At 51.4% G+C, this 18172-nt stretch overlaps 1 protein-coding gene across 1 annotated transcript in view; it reads right to left on the bottom strand.

Moving 5' to 3' along the window:
* The window catches only part of ENTREP2 (endosomal transmembrane epsin interactor 2), a 103012-nt gene that overhangs the window by 60597 nt on the left and 24243 nt on the right, over window positions 1–18172 (bottom strand). Inside the window, exon 2 of the mRNA XM_066238510.1 lies at window positions 6787–6843. Within this exon, the coding sequence (XP_066094607.1) occupies window positions 6787–6843 (57 nt within the window). The remainder of the gene's footprint in view (window positions 1–6786; window positions 6844–18172) is intronic.

Genomic DNA, 18172 nt, shown 5'->3' with positions numbered 1-18172 from the left:
ACAGACACACACACACAGACACACACACACACAGACACGCACACAGACACACACACACACAGACACGGACACACACACAGACACACACAGACACACACACACACACCCATCCTGCGTCTTAGTCCCTCCTCTGCGTGGAGCAATAACAGAGAAGCCCCCCCAGGGTGTCATGAGAAGTACATGTTGAGAATGTTTTTACGTCTGTATGGCCCACCACATCCGTGTCTGTCTCTGTGGAAGGTGAACAGAAATGTCACAAGGACTCTATAGAGCAGTATTTATATATTTTTTTTAATGGTGACTCGGGCTGGTGCTGACGGGCACACAGGGCACAGAGATCCTGGCCCAGGGGCTGAGAGCCTGTGGGCTCACACACGCTGTGGGGTTTAACCCTGACCCCTGCCGCGTCTCGGCTGCAGCGCCACGGGCAGGACGCCTCTCCCCGCGTCAGAGGTCAGTACTCAGGGGAGAGCCTGGCACGCGGAGAAGGATCAATAAACGTTAGCCATTCCTGCCATTCCTGCCTGGACAAGCGCACATAGAGGGACCTCTCCGCTTTCACTCATTGTTTTATTAATTGATTTTTAGAGAGAGAGAGAAACATCAACTTGTTGTTCCACTTATTTAAGAATTCATTGGTTGACTCCTGTATGTGCCCTGAGCAGGGATGGAACCCGCGACCTTGGCACGCTGGGGTGACGCTCTAACCACCGAGCAACCAGGCCAGGACCCGAAGCCTTCACATTGGATAGTGACGTTGGGGGTGGGAGGTGTTCCTTCCTGGGCATGCCTCCTCTCCTAGCAAGCGTTGAGTAGATCTTTCCAATCAACAGGGACCTCTCATTCCCACAGATGCCAAAGACAACCTTCCTATTCTGGGCAAAACCAATCAGAATGTGGTGGGGGGGAGTATGAACCACCACACATTCCACTCCCCCCTACACCCAGTGAAAGAAAGGGCACCAACCAACCAACCACGCCAGCTACCTACACTCATCATCAACACAGTGCATCTTTTGTCAATAAGAACAAGCCAACCAAAGGTGGGCTGATCACATTCGAGTAAAACAATCACCATGAACCAAGACGCAGACGAGTCAAGAGACCCACCGTCCTGAGGGGAGGAGCTGAGAACACAGGGCACTGAGCAGCCCTGACGGAAAGATTCCGATGGGGAGACCACCCCAACAGGTGCCACATGAGCTATGAACACAGTGCTAGGAGAGAGAAGCAATTAGGGAACCGAGAGCTTTGTGAATTTCCCCGGAACACGACAGTCTGTCAGAATGAAAAATTCAACAGACGGGTGCAACCACAGAATGGAAACAGCTAAGGCTCAGAGGACTCATTTAGAAACTAACACGGAAGAAATATCCTGAAAAGGAAATAAAAAGAGAAGGAGAGTGTTAAGAACTTGGTAGCGCCTGACCAGGCGGTGGCGCAGTGGATAGAGCGTCGGACTGGGATGCGGAGGACCCAGGTTCGAGACCCCGAGGTCACCAGCTTGAGTGCGGGCTCATCTGGTTTGAGCAAAGCTCACCAGCTTGGACCCAAGGTCACTGGCTTGAGCAAGGGGTCACTCGGTCTGCTGTAGCCCCATGGTCAAGGCACATGTGAGAAAGCAATCAATGAACAACTAAGGAGTCCCAACGAAAAACTGATGACTGATACTTCTCATCTCTCCGTTCCTGTCTGTCTGTCCCTATCTATCCCTCTCTCTGACTCTCTGTCTCTGTAAAAAAAAATTTAATAAATAAAAAATAATAATAAAATTTAAGACTTTGGTAGCAACGATTTCTCTTACAGCAGGCAGAACATCTTACTCCCTCCTCCAAATAAAATAAACTTAGAAGGGCAAAAAAATATGAGAATGGATATAATTAAAAAGTTAACGGAGCCCTGGCCGGGGAGCCCAGTTGGTTAGAATGTTGTCCCAATATGCCAAGGTTGTGGGTTCAATCCCAGGTCAGGGCACATAAAAGACTCAACCAATGAGCCTGACCTGTGGTGGTGCAGTGGATTAAACATCAACCTGGAATGCTGAGTTTGCCGGTTCAAAACCCTGGGCTTGCCTGGTCAAGGCATATATGGGAGTTGATGCTTCCTGCTCCTCCTCCCTTCTCTCTCTCTCTCTCTCTCTTTCTCCTGTCTCTCTAAAAATGAATAAATACAATCTAAAAAAAAAAGAACCAATGAGTGCATAAATAAAGTAGAATAACAAATTGACATGTCTTTCTCTCCTTACCTCTCTAACATCAGTTAGTTATTAAAATATTTTTAAAAACGTAATGGAGGCCCTGGCCAGTTGGCTCAGCGGTAGAGCGTCGGCCTGGTGTGCAGGGGACCCGGGTTCGATTCCCGGCCAGGGCACATAGGAGAAGCGCACATTTGCTTCTCCACCCCCCCCCTTCCTCTCTGTCTCTCTCTTCCCCTCCCGCAGCCAAGGCTCCATTGGAGCAAAGATGGCCCGGGCACTGGGGATGGCTCCTTGGCTTCTGCCCCAGGCGCTAGAGTGGCTCTGGTCGCGGCAGAGCGATGCCCCGGAGGGGCAGAGCATCGCCCCCTGGTGGGCAGAGCGTTGCCCCTGGTGGGCATGCCTGGTGGATCCCGGTCGGGCGCATGCGGGAGTCTGTCTGACTGTCTCTCCCCGTTTCCAGCTTCAGAAAAAGAAAAAACAAAACAAACAAAAAAAAACCGTAATGGAGGCCCTGGCCGGTTGGCTCAGTAGTAGAGCATCGGCCTGGTGTGCAGGAGTCCCGGGTTCGATTCCCAGCCAGGGCACACAGGAGAAGCGCCCATCTGCTTCTCTACCCCTTCCCCTCTCCTTCCCCTCTGTCTCTCTCTTCCCCTCCCACAGCCAAGGCTCCATGGGAGCAAAGTTGGCCCGGGCGCTGAGGATGGCTCCATGGCCTCCACCTCAGGTGCTAGAATGGCTTTGGTTGCAACAGAGCACCGCCCCAGATGGGCAGAGCATCACCCCCTGATGGGCATGCTGGGTCGATCCCGGTTGGACGCATGCCGGAGTCTGTCTGACTGCCTCCCCATTTCCAACCTCAGAAAAATACCAAAAAAAACCCAAAAAACGTAATAGAAATTTCTGTCAATTTTCTCTCAAAAGACGGACAATTAGTTCTAAGACAACAGTTCACGATGGTGTGTTGTAAGAGCAACACCCAGTCTTTCTAGAAATTATAACAGAAAATATATTTCCACCTCTCAGCAGTAGAGCTATTATCTGTCCAGAAATTAATCTACAGAGTGGACGTCATCCCAACCAAAATCAAATCATTGTCAATATAGAACTTTACAAACTGATTCTAAAGTTGATAACCAAAGAGAAAACACATGGAAACAATGAAGAAAGTTATGAAAAAATAAAGGGGTGACTTATTATTAAAGCAAGACTAATCCAAGCAGCGTAATATTATTGACTTAGAAATGGACCGGTAAGTTCATGAAATAGAACAGAGATTGATAAACTGTAGCAGTGGGAAGAAAGAGGACACTTCAAATGTGAGGAGAAACATTGGACACAAAAAAACAGTGTGGGAGAAATGGCTACCCACTTGAAAAAGATAAAGTTAGAACCTTTACCTCAGGCCACAGACAAAAATTAGTTTTGGACCAATTACTTAGACATAAAAAAACACAAAAAACCCTAAACTATAAATGTTTTAGAAGCACAAAGGACACAGGAAAATAATTTCAGAATTGTGGAGCCAGAAAGATCTTTTACATGAAGAAAGAAACACTAGAAGCCATAATAAATCCATAGAAAGGAAAAACCCACCAGATATTGTAAGATAAAAGGTTGGGCCCTGGATGGTTGGCTCAGTGGTGAGTGTCGGCCTGGCATGTGGATGCCCTGGGTTCAATTCCTGGTTAGGGCACACAGGAAAAGCAACCATCTGCTTCTTCATCCCTTCCCCTTCTCTATCTTCCCCTCCCACAGCCATGGCTTGATTGGAGCGAGTTGGCCCCAGGCGCTAAGGATGGCTCCATGGCCTCTGCCTAGGTGCTTAGAAGAGCTTTGTTGCTGAGCAATGGAGCAACACCCCAAATAGGCAGAGCACTGCCTGGTAGGGGGCTTGCCAGGTGGATCCCTATTGGGGCACATGCGGGAGTCTGTCTCTCTCCCCTTCTCTCACTGAACTAAAAAAAAAAAAGATCGACAGTTCTATATATAAAAATACACTTCATCAAACATTCAAAGACAGACAACAGACAATAGGCTGGGATAAAACATTAACCCCTTAACACAGAGAATAACTACAGGAAGAAACTCCACATTATCAATGAAATGCAGTCTTACAAAAAATAAAACAGAAAAAGATACAAACAAGCAATAAACGGAAGAAATTCAAATGGGAACCGAATCTTGCTCCCGGTTTTCCTTCTGACTTTTTATTTGTTCCCTTTTTTTTCTGCGTTCTTTTGGGTTAACTGGCTACTTCCTATGACTCCCGTGGGTTTGCTTGGTTGGCAGCTCCTTCTTAATTTATAGTTTGTTTCGGTGGTTGCTTTACGGTTTGGAGTGTACATCTAAACTGACCAGTGTAGCTGCAAGTGACAGACTTCTTCATGTGCAGTTCAAGCTGCCTGTGTTGCCAACCTCTATCAGCTCAACCTTTACACGATTTTTACCTACAGTTTACGTATACACGTGCATGGATGTGTGTGTTATACATCCCACAATACGCTGATGGGTGTTCCCTCCTATTTCTTGTGCCCTGTGCCTTGTCTGGTGGCCAGGGTCAGAGGGCTTCCTTCTGCACCTCGGGGTGGGTAAGGAGCAATGGAGCAGACTGTCCCCAAGGGCCCTGGAAGGGAACACAGTCTAAGGACAGCAGGCGCCAACCAGCATGTCCACCACCATGTCCCTCTGCACAAGAAAGTCACCGTCGCGACACACTAACGGGTCTTTGCTTTGAAATCACCCAGCAGGGCCTGACCAGTGGTGGCGCAGTAGATAAGAGCATCGACCCAGAGTGCTGAGGTCGCTGGTTCGAAGCCCAAGGTCACCGGTCAGGGCACATGGCATGCAGGAGAAGCAATCAAGGCATCTGTAAGTGGGGCAACAAATTGATGCTTCTCTCTCTCTCTCTTTCTCTTAAAATAAATAAATACATAAATAAATAACCCAGTATGGAAGGAGGTAGAGGGGAGGGGGTAGAGGGGGCCACATACACGGGGACAGAAGATGGTTTGACTCTGGTTGGTGGGCTCACAATGCAATATACAGATCTCAGAATTGTATACTTGAAACTCACATGATCCTTTTAACCAATATCATCCCAATATATTTAACAACAACAACAAAAAAGACTAAGGTAAAAAATAAAATAACCCAGCAAGGGGTGTATATGGAACAAGACACATCGATGTTCTTATTTTGTTGAAGATGAGTGTGTGAGGAGGGTGTCCGTGGGGGTCCGTGACACTCCTCTCTGTACTTCTGTGCACGTCTGTTGTAAAACACTCATGTGGAGGGAGTGTCTCTCCCTTGAGCTGACCTGCTGTGGAAGAGGCATCGCCCCTGAGCCGACGCCCTCACGCTCTAGAAGGCATCGTGGTTACGTTCGTGGGGGGGGGGGGTAGGGGATAGGGGTAGCTATGCATGGCGCACAAGTTTGTGTTCCTGGCTCTCCGCTGCCCGCCCCTGCCCAGCCCATGTCATTATCTCCAAGCCTCCTCACTTAAAGAAGTTTTAATGGCCCTGGCCGGTTGGCTCAGTGGTAGAGCGTCGGCCTGGCGTGCAGAAGTCCTGGGTTCGATTCCCAGCCAGGGCACACAGGAGAGGTGCCCATCTGCTTCTCCACCCCTCCCCCTCTCCTTCCTCTCTGTCTCTCTCTTCCCCTCCCGCAGCCGAGGCTCCATTGGAGCAAAGATGGCCCGGGCGCTGGGGATGGCTCCTTGGCCTCTGCCCCAGGCGCTAGAGTGGCTCTGGTCACGACAGTGACGCCCCAGAGGGGCAGAGCATTGCCCCCTGGTGGGCGTGCCGGGTGGATCCCGGTAGGGCGCATGTGGGAGTCTGTCTGTCTATCCCTGTTTCTAGCTTCAGAAAAAAAAAAAAAAAAGAAGAAGAAGCTTTAAATAACTGATCACTCCTGAAGAACAAGAGCCACGCCATCCACTCCATTCTCCAGCACCGGAAGGCCTCTGCCTCCAGCCCAGACACGGACACAGGAGGATATTCCTGCGTCCACCAAGAAGAACACGCCCACAGACCACCTGACACATGTCTGCTCGGGGCCCTTCTGGGATGGAGCCGCCAGCCCCCTCTGCACCCTGGGTGCCCAGCCCTGCACCAAAGCACCATGGGACACCGTCCCTCTCCTGCTCCAGCAGGCGTCCCCTTCACAGAGGCGCGCGGTCCTCAAAACACAGAAAGCGGACATTTCTTGAACTCCGTTAAACTGCGTCCCGTTTGTGTGAGCGCGTGCACACATCTAGCCATCCGAATGCATGCATCTACACTTATTAAACGCACGCACCTACACTACTCTCCGTTCACGGGGCATGTCCTCGGAGGGTGGCACCGGAACAGAACAAACGGAGAGGGGAAGGCGGGTGCACCTCAGGCAGACACCCGGGAGCCACACTCAGAGGTGACACTTGGTCAGGCGCACAACGGCAGGCCATCGCCTCGGATGCTTTTAGCAAGGTCTGGTGTCCCCTTTCCTCAAAGGAGCCAGAATTCTCCGCTGCCCCCTTCCCCATGCTCACACCGCGGCAGGCAGTGCCCTGTGCCCAAGTCGCCTGCCACGGGGACCGGGTGCGACTCACCACAAGGGAGAGAGGCCTCTTCCAGGAGACGACGCCAATGAGTCCCGACAGCAGCACCTGGGAAGACAAACGGTGCAGGAAGGAAGGTGAGACGCTCTGTAAGCTTTCACGAACAGTCAGCAACACAGTAGCAACCCGTTCGGCCCAGGAAAGGGGCCGTTGTCGGACGCAGCACACACCCCGGGGAGCAGGTTACCACGAGGTACATCGGCTGTCCAGGCCTCCCCAGCCTGCAGCCACTCTGGGAGGCCCCAGACGCCCCCGAGGGGCAACCCACACAAGAGCCCAAGAATGAACGTGTTTTTGGAAAGAGCCTCTCCACCAGACCTCACTCCACTCTGGTCCATGAAGTCACGTGGCTGTGTGATTTCAAAATCACAGCCAGGATTGAAAACAGACCCAGAAGGCACCCTCTAATCTCTGCACATGAACACCCTCTGCGGGTCAGTCTCCAGCCCAGGGCTCCTGGTATCTCCCCAGCTCATGTTCAAAAATGCACCTGCTAGGCCCTGGCCAGTTGGCTCAGTGGTAGAGCGTTGGCCCGGCGTGTGGAAGTCCCGGGTTCAATTACCAGTCAGGGCACACAGGAGAAGCGCCCATCTGCTTCTCCACCCCTCCCCCTCTCCTTCCTCTCTGCCTCTCTCTTCCCCTCCTGCAGCCGAGGCTCCATTGGAGCAAAGTTGGCCTGGGCACTGAGGACGGCTCTGTGGCCTCTGCCTCAGGCGCTAGAATGGCTCTGGTTGCAACAGAGCGACACCCTAGATGGGCAGAGCATCGCCCCCTGGTGGGCATGCCGGGTGGATCCTGGTCAGGTGCATGCGGGAGTCTGTCTGACTGCCTCCCGCTTCTCACTTCAGAAAAATACACAAAAAAAACAAACAAAAAAACACACCTGTTTTCTCCCTCCCCAACCCAGGCTCCCCTTTGCCACCTCTCCCTCCCACAGTGGTGCCCCTGCTCCTGCTTCCTCAGTTCCAGGACGGTCCCTGTCCCTCACCCCAATACCCCACCGGGCACAGTGAGGAGAAGGAGGCTACGGCTCCCCCCTCAACAGGGCAACAGCCCAGGAGGCCCCCTTATTCATTGGGTCCTGGTGTTTCCATGCAGGAGTTCCATGAGGATAAACCGCCCAAGTTTCCATGGTGTGCGTGGGCAAGGCACGCGGGGGCCAAGCTGGACAGGACTGGCTACATGCCCCCGGGGGTTCCGGAAGGACTGAGGATGCCACTGAACTGCCTCACAAGGTCCCCTTGGTGACAGACTCCAGGTCACCCTCAAACGCTCCCGCCACAGGCAGTACCACATCTCAGACTCAACTGTGCCTCCGTCACACCCAGAGCAGGAGGACTGCCAAGAAGACCTGGATGATCTTTCAGATGTTTCTACAAAGGACTCTGGCACCTTATTCACACACACACACACACACACACACACTAAAAACAAAACATATTCATGACCCAAGAAAACGGCGAGACAATGAATGGGTATAAAGCTGGTGGTGATTTGCTACCCTGTGACTGAAGACTCATGGTTAGGGCTGAGTGTCCGTGTGCTCCTCAAATCCACAAGCTGAGGCCCTAACCCCCAATGTGATCGCATCTGGAGACAGCATCTTTCGGAGGTGATTAGGGTCATGTGGGGTTGGGAAGGAGGGAGGTGATCAGGGTCACGTGGGGCTGGGAAGGAGGGAGGTGATCAGGGTCACGTGGGGCTGGGAAGGAGGGAGGTGGTCAGGGTCACGTGGGGTTGGGAAGGAGGGAGGTGATCAGGGTCACGTGGGGTTGGGAAGGAGGGAGGTGATCAGGGTCACGTGGGGCTGGGAAGGAGGGAGGTGATCAGGGTTATGTGGGGCTGGGAAGGAGGGAGGTGATCAGGGTCACGTGGGGCTGGGAAGGAGGGAGGTGATTAGGGTCACGTGGGGTTGGGAAGGAGGGAGGTGATCAGGGTCACGTGGGGCTGGGAAGGAGGGAGGTGGTCAGGGTCACGTGGGGTTGGGAAGGAGGGAGGTGATCAGGGTCACGTGGGGTTGGGAAGGAGGGAGGTGATTAGGGTCACGTGGGGTTGGGAAGGAGGAGCCCTCATGAAGGGACTAGGGACCCTGCAGGTGCAGAGAAAGAAAGCAGTTGTTTTCTCAGAACGCACACACCGTGGACAGGCCAGGGCAGACCACAGCCAGAAGGGGGCCACCTGTGAGCCAGGACCCTCCCAGAACCCTGACTGACTGTGGTGGCACCCCGATCACAGACTTCCAGCTTCCAGAACTGGAAGAGAATTAACTTCTGTCTAAGGGCCCCCTCCCCACAGTCTGTGACAACCAGAACAGAATACAAGATGATCATTCCCAAATGCCCGCCTTTCCCTGTGTCTCCGCAGAAGCAGGGCCTTTCCTGCCTCTCCCGTTCTAGAAACACCAGCACCGGCTCTAACAAGGGACCACCGCGGCAGAAATCTTGGAACAGGCTTTTCCCCTTTCTTTTTGAGAGGTGGAGGGAAGGAGGGATGGAGAGAGGAGGGATAAGAGAGAGGAGGAAGAGAGAGAGAGAGAAGCATCAGCTCGTTGCTCCACTTAGTTGTGGGCCTCTTGGTTGCTCTTCCTATGTGCCCTGACCAGATCGCGACAGTGACCGGGGTTTCAAACCAGTGACCTCAGTGCTGCGCCCACCGAGCCACCACCAGTCGGGTGGAAGAGGCTCCTCAAAGCCCTCGTGCTGGCGTGCCTCCTGGGTGAGCATGCCTCCCTGCTCCGATCTCGGCGACCAGGGGGAGCCCTGTGTCCGTACCCTGCTCTGGGACTATCGGGTCTTCGTTGGTGCCGTTGGTGCTCAACGCAGGCCGCCAGTGAGGGCAGGCCGCCTGCCCTGACATTGCTGCAATTCTACAGGTTCGTCCTGGGCCACTCCTGCCAGGCACGGGGGTCGGGAACCGAGTTCACCGTGAAGACGACCGCGTCCTGCGAAGCCTCTGCCCTGTCTCCTTGGCTGGGGCTGTTATCCAAAGCCCGCAGTCTATACAAAGACTGTGAAGACCCCGGGGAGGGTCACAGGAGTCACCTATAATTACGAGGATGTGACAGGAAGCCCGAAAGCCAGGGGCGAGGCTGATGCCGCTCTAAGAAGAGCTTCCCTCTCCAAGCACCTGAGAGCGGCCAGAAGGGTCCCAGCTTGCCCCCCGCCCACCCACCCCCACACCCACACACACTTGCTGCCGGCCTAAACGGAGCCGATAACATTAGAAACGAGGAAGGACTTCCTGCTGTGGAGGTGGGTGACAGAGAATAAGAGTTTGTCATCTCTGGAGCCCACGGCAGGGTAGGGGTGGGGGCTGCTGACACGGGGGGGGGGCTGGAATCAGTGAGGGAGCTCTCTAATCCCAGTCCTCCCCAAACTGAAAAGTCTTCTCACTGCCTAAGATCAAGGATCTTCCTCAGCTCTTCAAATCCGGTTCAAAGGCAACACTTGAGGGCATGAAGCAACCCCTCCGAGAAGGCTGACTTGAACGCTCACGTGTGTGTCGCAAACCGAGGCGGAGATCCCGTTTCCGACAGCAAGCAAACGGCGCGGAACATCTCGGAGCAGGTGGACGACTGTGAAACGCATAACAGTGAGAGCGAGACGAACTTAATCACCCACCAAGGGCATAGGTTCAGTACTAGATGCAAAAAACTTCATTTCTTTAAGCCTGACCTATGGTAGCACAGTGGATAGAGCACTGACCTGGAACGCTGGGGTCACTGGTTCGAAACCCTGGGCTTGCCCAGTCAAGACACATATGGGAGTTGATGCTTTCTGTTCCCCCCTTCTCTCTTTCTCTCTCTCTCTGTCTGTCTGTCTGTCTCTCTCTCCCTCTCTCCTCTCCTCTCTTCCCTCTAAAAACCAATAAATAAAATTATTAAAAGATATACTTAAAACAGAAGACCCCAAGGAATGTATCAATTGCATATGTGTCTAAGCAATGTGCTAATGAGGGGGAAAGAAATTCTATTTCATTAAAAACTGCAAGATAGCCTACCATGCGGTGGTGCAGTGGATAGAGCATCAGAGTGGGACGTGGAGGACCCAGGTTCGAAACCCCAAGGTCGCCAGCTTGAGTGCAGGGTTGCTGGCTTGAAGCCCAAGGTCGCTGGCTTGAGCAAGGGGTCACTCGTCTGCTGTAGCCCCCCCCCCCAGGTCGAGGCACATATGAGAAATCAATCACTGAACAGCTAAGATACCGCAGTGAAGAATTGATGTTTCTCATCTCTCTCCCTTCCTGTCTGTCTGTCCCTCTCTCTCACTCCCTTTGTCTCTGTCAAAAACAAAAAATAAACAAACAAAACACTGCAAGACAACTGGCTAGCCAGGTGGAAAGAAAGAAAACGTCATTCCTGCTTCACCCTTTCTACCAAAATAAAGCCTAGAAGAGTCGAACCGTGAAACAGAAATCGAAACACACACATCCTAGAAGAACAAGGGAGCACATTTCTGTTTAAAAACAATCTTGAAAAGAATTCAGCATTTGAGCCACACCATAGAATCAAGAGTCCCAATAGATAGGATTAACAAAATGTAAAAGTTTATGTTTAAAATAAAAAAGACACCTGTATGTGGCAGAGTGGGTCTTTGCTCTCCGTCCCAGAGCCCCCCGGATTAGAAGTTCTAGTCCTTGCCTGACGTTGGACTTGGCCATGGGACTCGCTTGGCCACACTGGGTGGGGGGTGGCTGTCACCTCCCAGGCATCTGGGGACATCACATGTTACTGCTCCTGCTCCTGGCCACAGCCAAGACAGCCACTGTCGCTTCAGCCTGGATCCCAGAGTGGACACATGGCATGGACTCAAGCCCAAATGGAAGCTTCCAGTTCAAAGTGGGGCGGGCCACACCAGCTGACCTGGAAACTCAGGTGAGAAAACAAAGGCCTACGAGTCTCTGCGTCCGTCCCGGGCAGCCTCGGAGGGCCAGGGCCGGTGTGAGGGCAGAGGGCAGGAGGGAGCCTCCCCTGGGATGGAGGTGGGCAGGCTGCGGCCCCACAGTGGTCAGGTCTGGACCGTAGAGGGCCCTCCGAGGAGCACCTGTGAACGTTCAGGAATTGAGGGGACCCTTCCAGGCAGGAATTCCAAGAATGGAGTGTGCTCTGGGAAGGTGAATGGGGAAGACCCAGGACTCAGGAGCACAGGGCGTGTCGGGCCCCAAGAACAGGATGTCTCAGGAAAACCCAGGCCAAGGCATCTCGAAGGGACAGATTTCCACTGGTGTCAGCCTTGCATGGAGTCTGACCATCGTCCAGGCTGCCTTTGCTCGTAACCCTTTGGGAAGGCAGGCGCGATCTGTCCGCCAGACAGGTTCCCTTCTGACCCTCATTCCGGCGGCTCAGAAAGTGGATGTGGGTCTGTGAGTACACCGGCTTCATTATACCCTGATAGCTCTCCAGTACACTTAATGCAATTTTAATGGAATCAACGTACTGTGTCAACAAATACGTTGTTTTTATGGTGCAGAGAAGAGACTTCTCAAAGGAGAGAGCCCAAGTGATTTGCAAACAGTTGCTGCAACACTGTGTCCCACGCTGGGTGCCAGACATGGAGCACACATGGGTCTTGTGCCTGGTCATCATGGTCCCTTCTTGAAACCATTATTATTATTATTATTATTATTATTATTATTATTATTATTCAGCGAGAGCAGGGAAGGCAGAGACACTCCTGCATGCAACCCCACCAGGATTCACCTGGTAAGCCCAGTAGGGGGGCGATGCTGTGCCCATCTGGGGTGTTGCTCTGTTGCTCAGCAACTGAGCTCTTCTTAGTGCGTGAGGTAGAAGCCATGAAGCCATCCTCAGCTCCCAGGGCCAACTCACTCCAATTGAGCCATGGCTGCAGGAGGAGAAAAGAGAGAGAGAAGAGAAGAGAAGAGAAGAGAAGAGAAGAGAAGAGAAGAGAAGAGAAGAGAGAGGGGAGAGAAGAGAAGAGAGAGGGGAGAGGGGAGAGGGGAGAGGGGAGAGGGGAGAGGGGAGAGGGGAGAGGGGAGAGGGGAGAGGGGAGAGGGGAGAGGGGAGAGGGGAGAGGGGAGAGGGGAGAGGGGAGAGGGGAGAGGGGAGAGGGGAGAGGGGAGAGGGGAGAGGGGAGAGGGGAGAGGGGAGAGGGGAGAGGGGAGAGGGGAGAGGGGAGAGGGGAAGGGGTGGAGAAGCAGATGGGCGCTTCTCCTGTGTGCCCTGGCCGGGATTCTAACTCGAGACTTCCACATGCCGGGCCAACACTCGAATCTATTCTTTGAATCCAGGTTTATGACCCAACTTTCAGCTCAATTCAGAATTTCCCAAGGACATTCACTGGGTGCAGCAGATTATTTCCCAAGCTTTCTCTGTCTCCTACCCTGCCATCTAGTCTATGAATTTTTATTTAAATCCCGACACAAGAAGTTACAATTTCCCAAATACATCGTGACCTGGGCTCACCAGTCACAACCCCTCCACACAGTCCCTTGCTCACGAACCATCTCCTCCCCTCTTCCTGCCAGATTCCGTCACGGTTCTGACAACTTTGACTGGACTTCCCAAAATGCCAATGACTAGGGGGAATCGTAGGAGGGGGTGGTGGTGGAGAGTTTTGGTTTTAGCTCCACAGAGCAGACCTCAAGGGACTCAAACAGCGATGACCTCCCTAAGCAGCTGCTACAGGGTGCACACATTTCCTCTTCCTACAAAGAAACCAAGTCGCCAAGATGTGAAGTCACCTGTTTGAGGAAATGCATCAGGTAAACTGCAGCGTCCACCCTGGACCCCTAACCAATCCCATGAAAGACTCGACACCAATAAACAGAAAAAGCTTGTGTTCATTCTCCAGGCCTATGTGCAGGAGTCTCAGTTTAAAAAGAAAGAAAGAAAAAAAAAAAGAGGCCACATTGACGCGGGTAAAATGTATTAAGTAGTGTCTATGATCTTGCAAATATATAATTCAAGTATCATTTCCATATAAATCATCTCAAATCGAGGTTTGATTTTTTTCTCCCTCCTCACAGCACCAGTCCGAAGGGACCCTTTACAAACAGGAGGGAAGAGACGCATGCGCACGCACACTCGGGGTTCACGGCTCCTTTAATTACATTTCCTGCCAAACTTGGCAGTGCTATTTTTAATATTTGATTGCCCCATCAATAGAGCGCGATTTCACAAAGGCAATTATGTCTGGCTCAGCAGAAAAAAAAAAAAGGAAGAAGAAGAAGAAAGAAAAAAAATCAGAATGGGATGCGGGCGGCATGTTAAGTAAGCACAGCAAGAGGAGCAGCAATTTAGGGCGTCTGAGAAGGACGCGCAGGGAGATGCGTTCACACATTGGTCAGGACACCCCATCGCGGGGTCCCGCTTGCAGCCGCGTGTCCGGGATGCAGCCCACCCACCACGCGTGCCCAGGGCGCCCGGGATATGATCGCCAACACCAGCGATGGCATTCTGGAGACCAAAGCTCCCATCACACATGTCCTGCCCAGCAACTCTGCCCACACTTCAGAGCAGAAGCACTTAGCATGGCGTGTTTTCCTTTCCCTGGAGGGGTTTTGGTCCAGACGCCCACCCAGCTGCGCAGCAGAATTACTGAAATCACTCAGGAAGAGGAGCACAGGTGGCCACCCCTCCCGCGACCAGGGGAGAGGATGCTCACCTATCGGGTCACCCTGTCCGGCCAGGTGTGGCTGAGACCCCAGGGGGGCCCTCCTCTCCAAGTGGCATGACTTACAACATGCAGCAGGCACCTCACCTACCAACGGGAAGGTCCCACCCGGACAGGCCAGAGGGGTTAGGGGGTGCAGCCAGGTTTGGTTGCTGCTTCTGCAAGGCGGTTTATGGTGGTCCAGGGGATTCCACCACCAGGAAGGGCTGGCAACATGGGCAGGTAGCTACCATATTTCCCCATGGATAAGATGCACCTTTTCCTGAAAAATTTGGGGTCTGAAAACTGGTTGCGTCTTCTACCATGGTTGTACATTTTTTACTTGCATTTCCCGCTTTCTTGCACTTGTCTCTGCACTCATTGTTGAAGACAATAATTTGTCATCAGACACAGATGAGGACAAGCTCATGGATGGGAGTTTGTACAGTGAGGAGGAGTGGTATGAGTTTTACGATGAACAAAACTTGAGTTCGATAACTTTATGTAATACTTTTTTTCTTCAAAATTTTGGCCCCCAAATTAAGGTGTGTCTTATGCCAGCTCCAAGAAGCTCCAGCATCCATGCATAAGGTGATCAATTTTTTTACAACAAAAAGGACAAAAATAAATGGAAGAAAGCAATATCATCAATAAAAGAAACATTTTATTCATTGCAACAATAATCCACTATACTAGCATCAATGCATAATAAAAACATGTCATATTTTATATTGTCATTATGCTTACATGCCTATTAATTTTTAATAATCATTGTAAGAAGAAAGTACTCATTTAGATACAAATACGTCACATCACACGCAATGGATCAACTCTGCATTGATCGAATACGGGCATTAACAGATGAGTCTTCCAATATCAAAAAGGAGGACATGGCCCTGGCTGGTTGGCTCAGTGGTAGAGCATCGGCCTGGCGTGCAGGAGTCCCGGATTCGATTCCCAGCCAGGGCACACAGGAGAAGCACTCATCTGCTTCTCCACCCCTCCCCCTCTCCTTCCTCTCTGTCTCTCTCTTCCCCTCCGGCAGCCAAGGCTCCATTGGAGCAAAGATGGCCTGGGCGCTGAGGATGGCTCCATGGTCTCCACCTCAGGCACTAGAATGGCTCTGGTTGCAGTGGAGCAACACCCCAGATGGGCAAAGCATCACCCCCTGGTGGGAAAGCCAGTGGATCCTGGTCGAGTGCATGTGGGAGTCTGTCTGACTGCCTCCCCATTTCCAGCTTCAGAAAAATACAAAAAAAAAAAAAAAAAGGAGGACATGTAGGAGGACACTTTTCGAGGGAGGACGGAACTTACAAAAGAAGGACTGTCCTCCCTAAAGGAGGGCGATTGGTCACCTTACCATGCAGCTTAATTTGGCTGGAAGGCAGGAGCACGCACAGGCTCACTGGTACATTCCCGGAGGCCACTGTGCCCGTTTCTCCAGCCCCCTCAGGGTAAAACCAGCCCCACCCAGCCTGTGGGGGGAGGGGCCGCTGTGCCTCCACCTTAACACATGCTCCCTGGAAGCCAGACTGACAGCCATAGGGGCCTGTCAGTCCAGCCTAGAAGAAGGACCTGATTGGTTGGTGGGAGGGACCAACATAAAGCGGTGCAGTTTTAAAGAATCTGATTGGTGGGCTTTAAAGGCAAGCTGGTCTGTCCTAGCCCCAAAATATAAACACGTGCTTAACGGAGATTGACCCTTTTTCCCCTCCTCTCTGATGCCTTCCGGCTTGGAGACATGTGCTAGCCACGTTTGTTCCGGGCTCAGCGGGATGGTCTCCGAAGTACAGGCTTTGAACAGCCCCTGGGCTGGACTAGACCACGTGCTCAGTATCTGGTATTTGGTTTTTATACCGGTCATAATGAAGACTGGACTTTTTCCTCAGAAGGACAGACAGAGAAGAGACACTGAATACCTGTGAGTAACCCTCTGTTGCAATCCTGAATAAATCTTAACTGCAACAGCCTAAGCTTCTCCAAACGTGGGTCATTTAAAATTCTTTTCTCTCCACACCATCAACAGAACCACATCAGAACCGGCATCGGGATGAAGCTGTTAGCGGCACATTAGTGTTCTCGAACAACTGGAATCAAGACTCCAGGGGTGTCCCTTCACAGAACTAGAACAGATATCCCCAAAATTGATACCACACACAATCCCGAATAGCCACAGCAATCTTGAGAACAATGTGTTCACCCTGGCAGAATTCTATAGGTTGTTTTTATTTAACCCCGAAAAGGTTAAAACAACAGGTCTGTGTTGTGGGGGATCAACTAGCAACAGCCCACACTACAGCAGTGTAAGCCAACAGGGCCTGTTGAGGCCAGGCATTCTGTTCCTGTAGCATTGTTCTAGAGAAAACTAATGCAGGCTGTGCTCCACCAGAACAAGGGAACAACACCAAATCAGGGAAAAACCTGAGATTTTCCCAAATCAGGGAAAAACCTGAGATTCAGAAAACGGGGGGGGGGTGCAAATGGAATTCCAAAAATTATGACAAGGGGGAGGTTCCAGTGTGCAACAGGCCTACAGAGTCACCCGCTCAAGAGAGAACAAGGAGGTGTCTGAGAAGAAAGGGGGAACGGAGAGATGACCTGCTGGAACTGACCTCGGGCACAACTGGACTGAGAGGGTTACAGCAAGGAGAGGGGTGGGATGGCCACGCAAAGGGAAGAAGCAAGGCAAGTGTCAGCTCCAGGAAAACAAAAGGTAAGTTAGGCAACAGTCAAGACACTACATCATTCTGCCGCGAATAACATTTGCATCAGCATGGGAACCTAAATACAAATACTACACATTTTAATTTGTCATATGCCCCCTCCGGAGCATGAGGAAAAGGAAGGAGAGAGGACAGTGAAGTCGAAAGGTAAATCCTTATTGCCATCAAGAAGTCTAAAATGATGTGTAAAAGCAATGAATCAGAGAGAGCCTATTAGCAACTTGAAGTCTTTTTTTTTACTATGTCCATTTATTAGATGACATCAAGTAAAAGTTTTCTTTCTAGTAATGCAAAATCTTAAATGCTCAAACCATATAATCACCACCAGCAACTCTGACACCCGCAAGAAAACAGTTCATCCTTGGACATTTAAATAGAGAGTTTAAATTCTCTAAATTATGCCCAAACTCCTAAATCTCTCCTTTTTTTTTTTTCATGGTACCATAGGGAACAGCAAATCTGATTTTTCTTTCCCCGGAACACCAAAAGAATTAAGATCAGTTAATTTCCTCAATCATGATGTCATGAGCAACGGACGAAGCTTGGGACAGCCGCCAACATGATTGCCGATGACAAAGGCGGCAGGAAGTCCTGAACAAGTACTCAAAACGAGGGCATGTTGGCTGAGTGACACCGAGGAGGTGACCTCTCCCCTAGAATACGGACCCCAGGGACCTAAGATCTGCTCTCCTGCCTCTCCGTGAGCATTAACAATCCTGTGACACTTTCAAAGGGGTTGAGATAAAAAGTCCGTGAATTACAGAAGGGGAAAGAAACGTGAAATTCTTGTATCTGAAAAAGAAGAAACAGCAGGGTATAATCGAGGGGTTTGGAGGGACAGAGGATGAATCAGAGAAAAATAAGAAAGTAAGGTCCCTGGTGGCTCCAATGTTAGTGGCGCTGGCTCTCAACTACACAAGGGAAATCCCCACCACCACCACCGTCTCCCTGACAAAATCATCAGTAAATCTGTTTTTGGACGCTTCAGAAAAGTCAGCTTCATACGGATAGACCAGGGATGGAAGGAAGATGACAAGGAATCAC

The sequence above is a fragment of the Saccopteryx bilineata genome, chromosome 7 (genome assembly GCF_036850765.1).
Source record: "Saccopteryx bilineata isolate mSacBil1 chromosome 7, mSacBil1_pri_phased_curated, whole genome shotgun sequence".
Taxonomy (NCBI): Eukaryota; Metazoa; Chordata; class Mammalia; order Chiroptera; family Emballonuridae; genus Saccopteryx; species Saccopteryx bilineata.
Note: the sequence above shows the minus strand (reverse complement) of the source record. Positions and strands in the feature narration are given on the sequence as shown.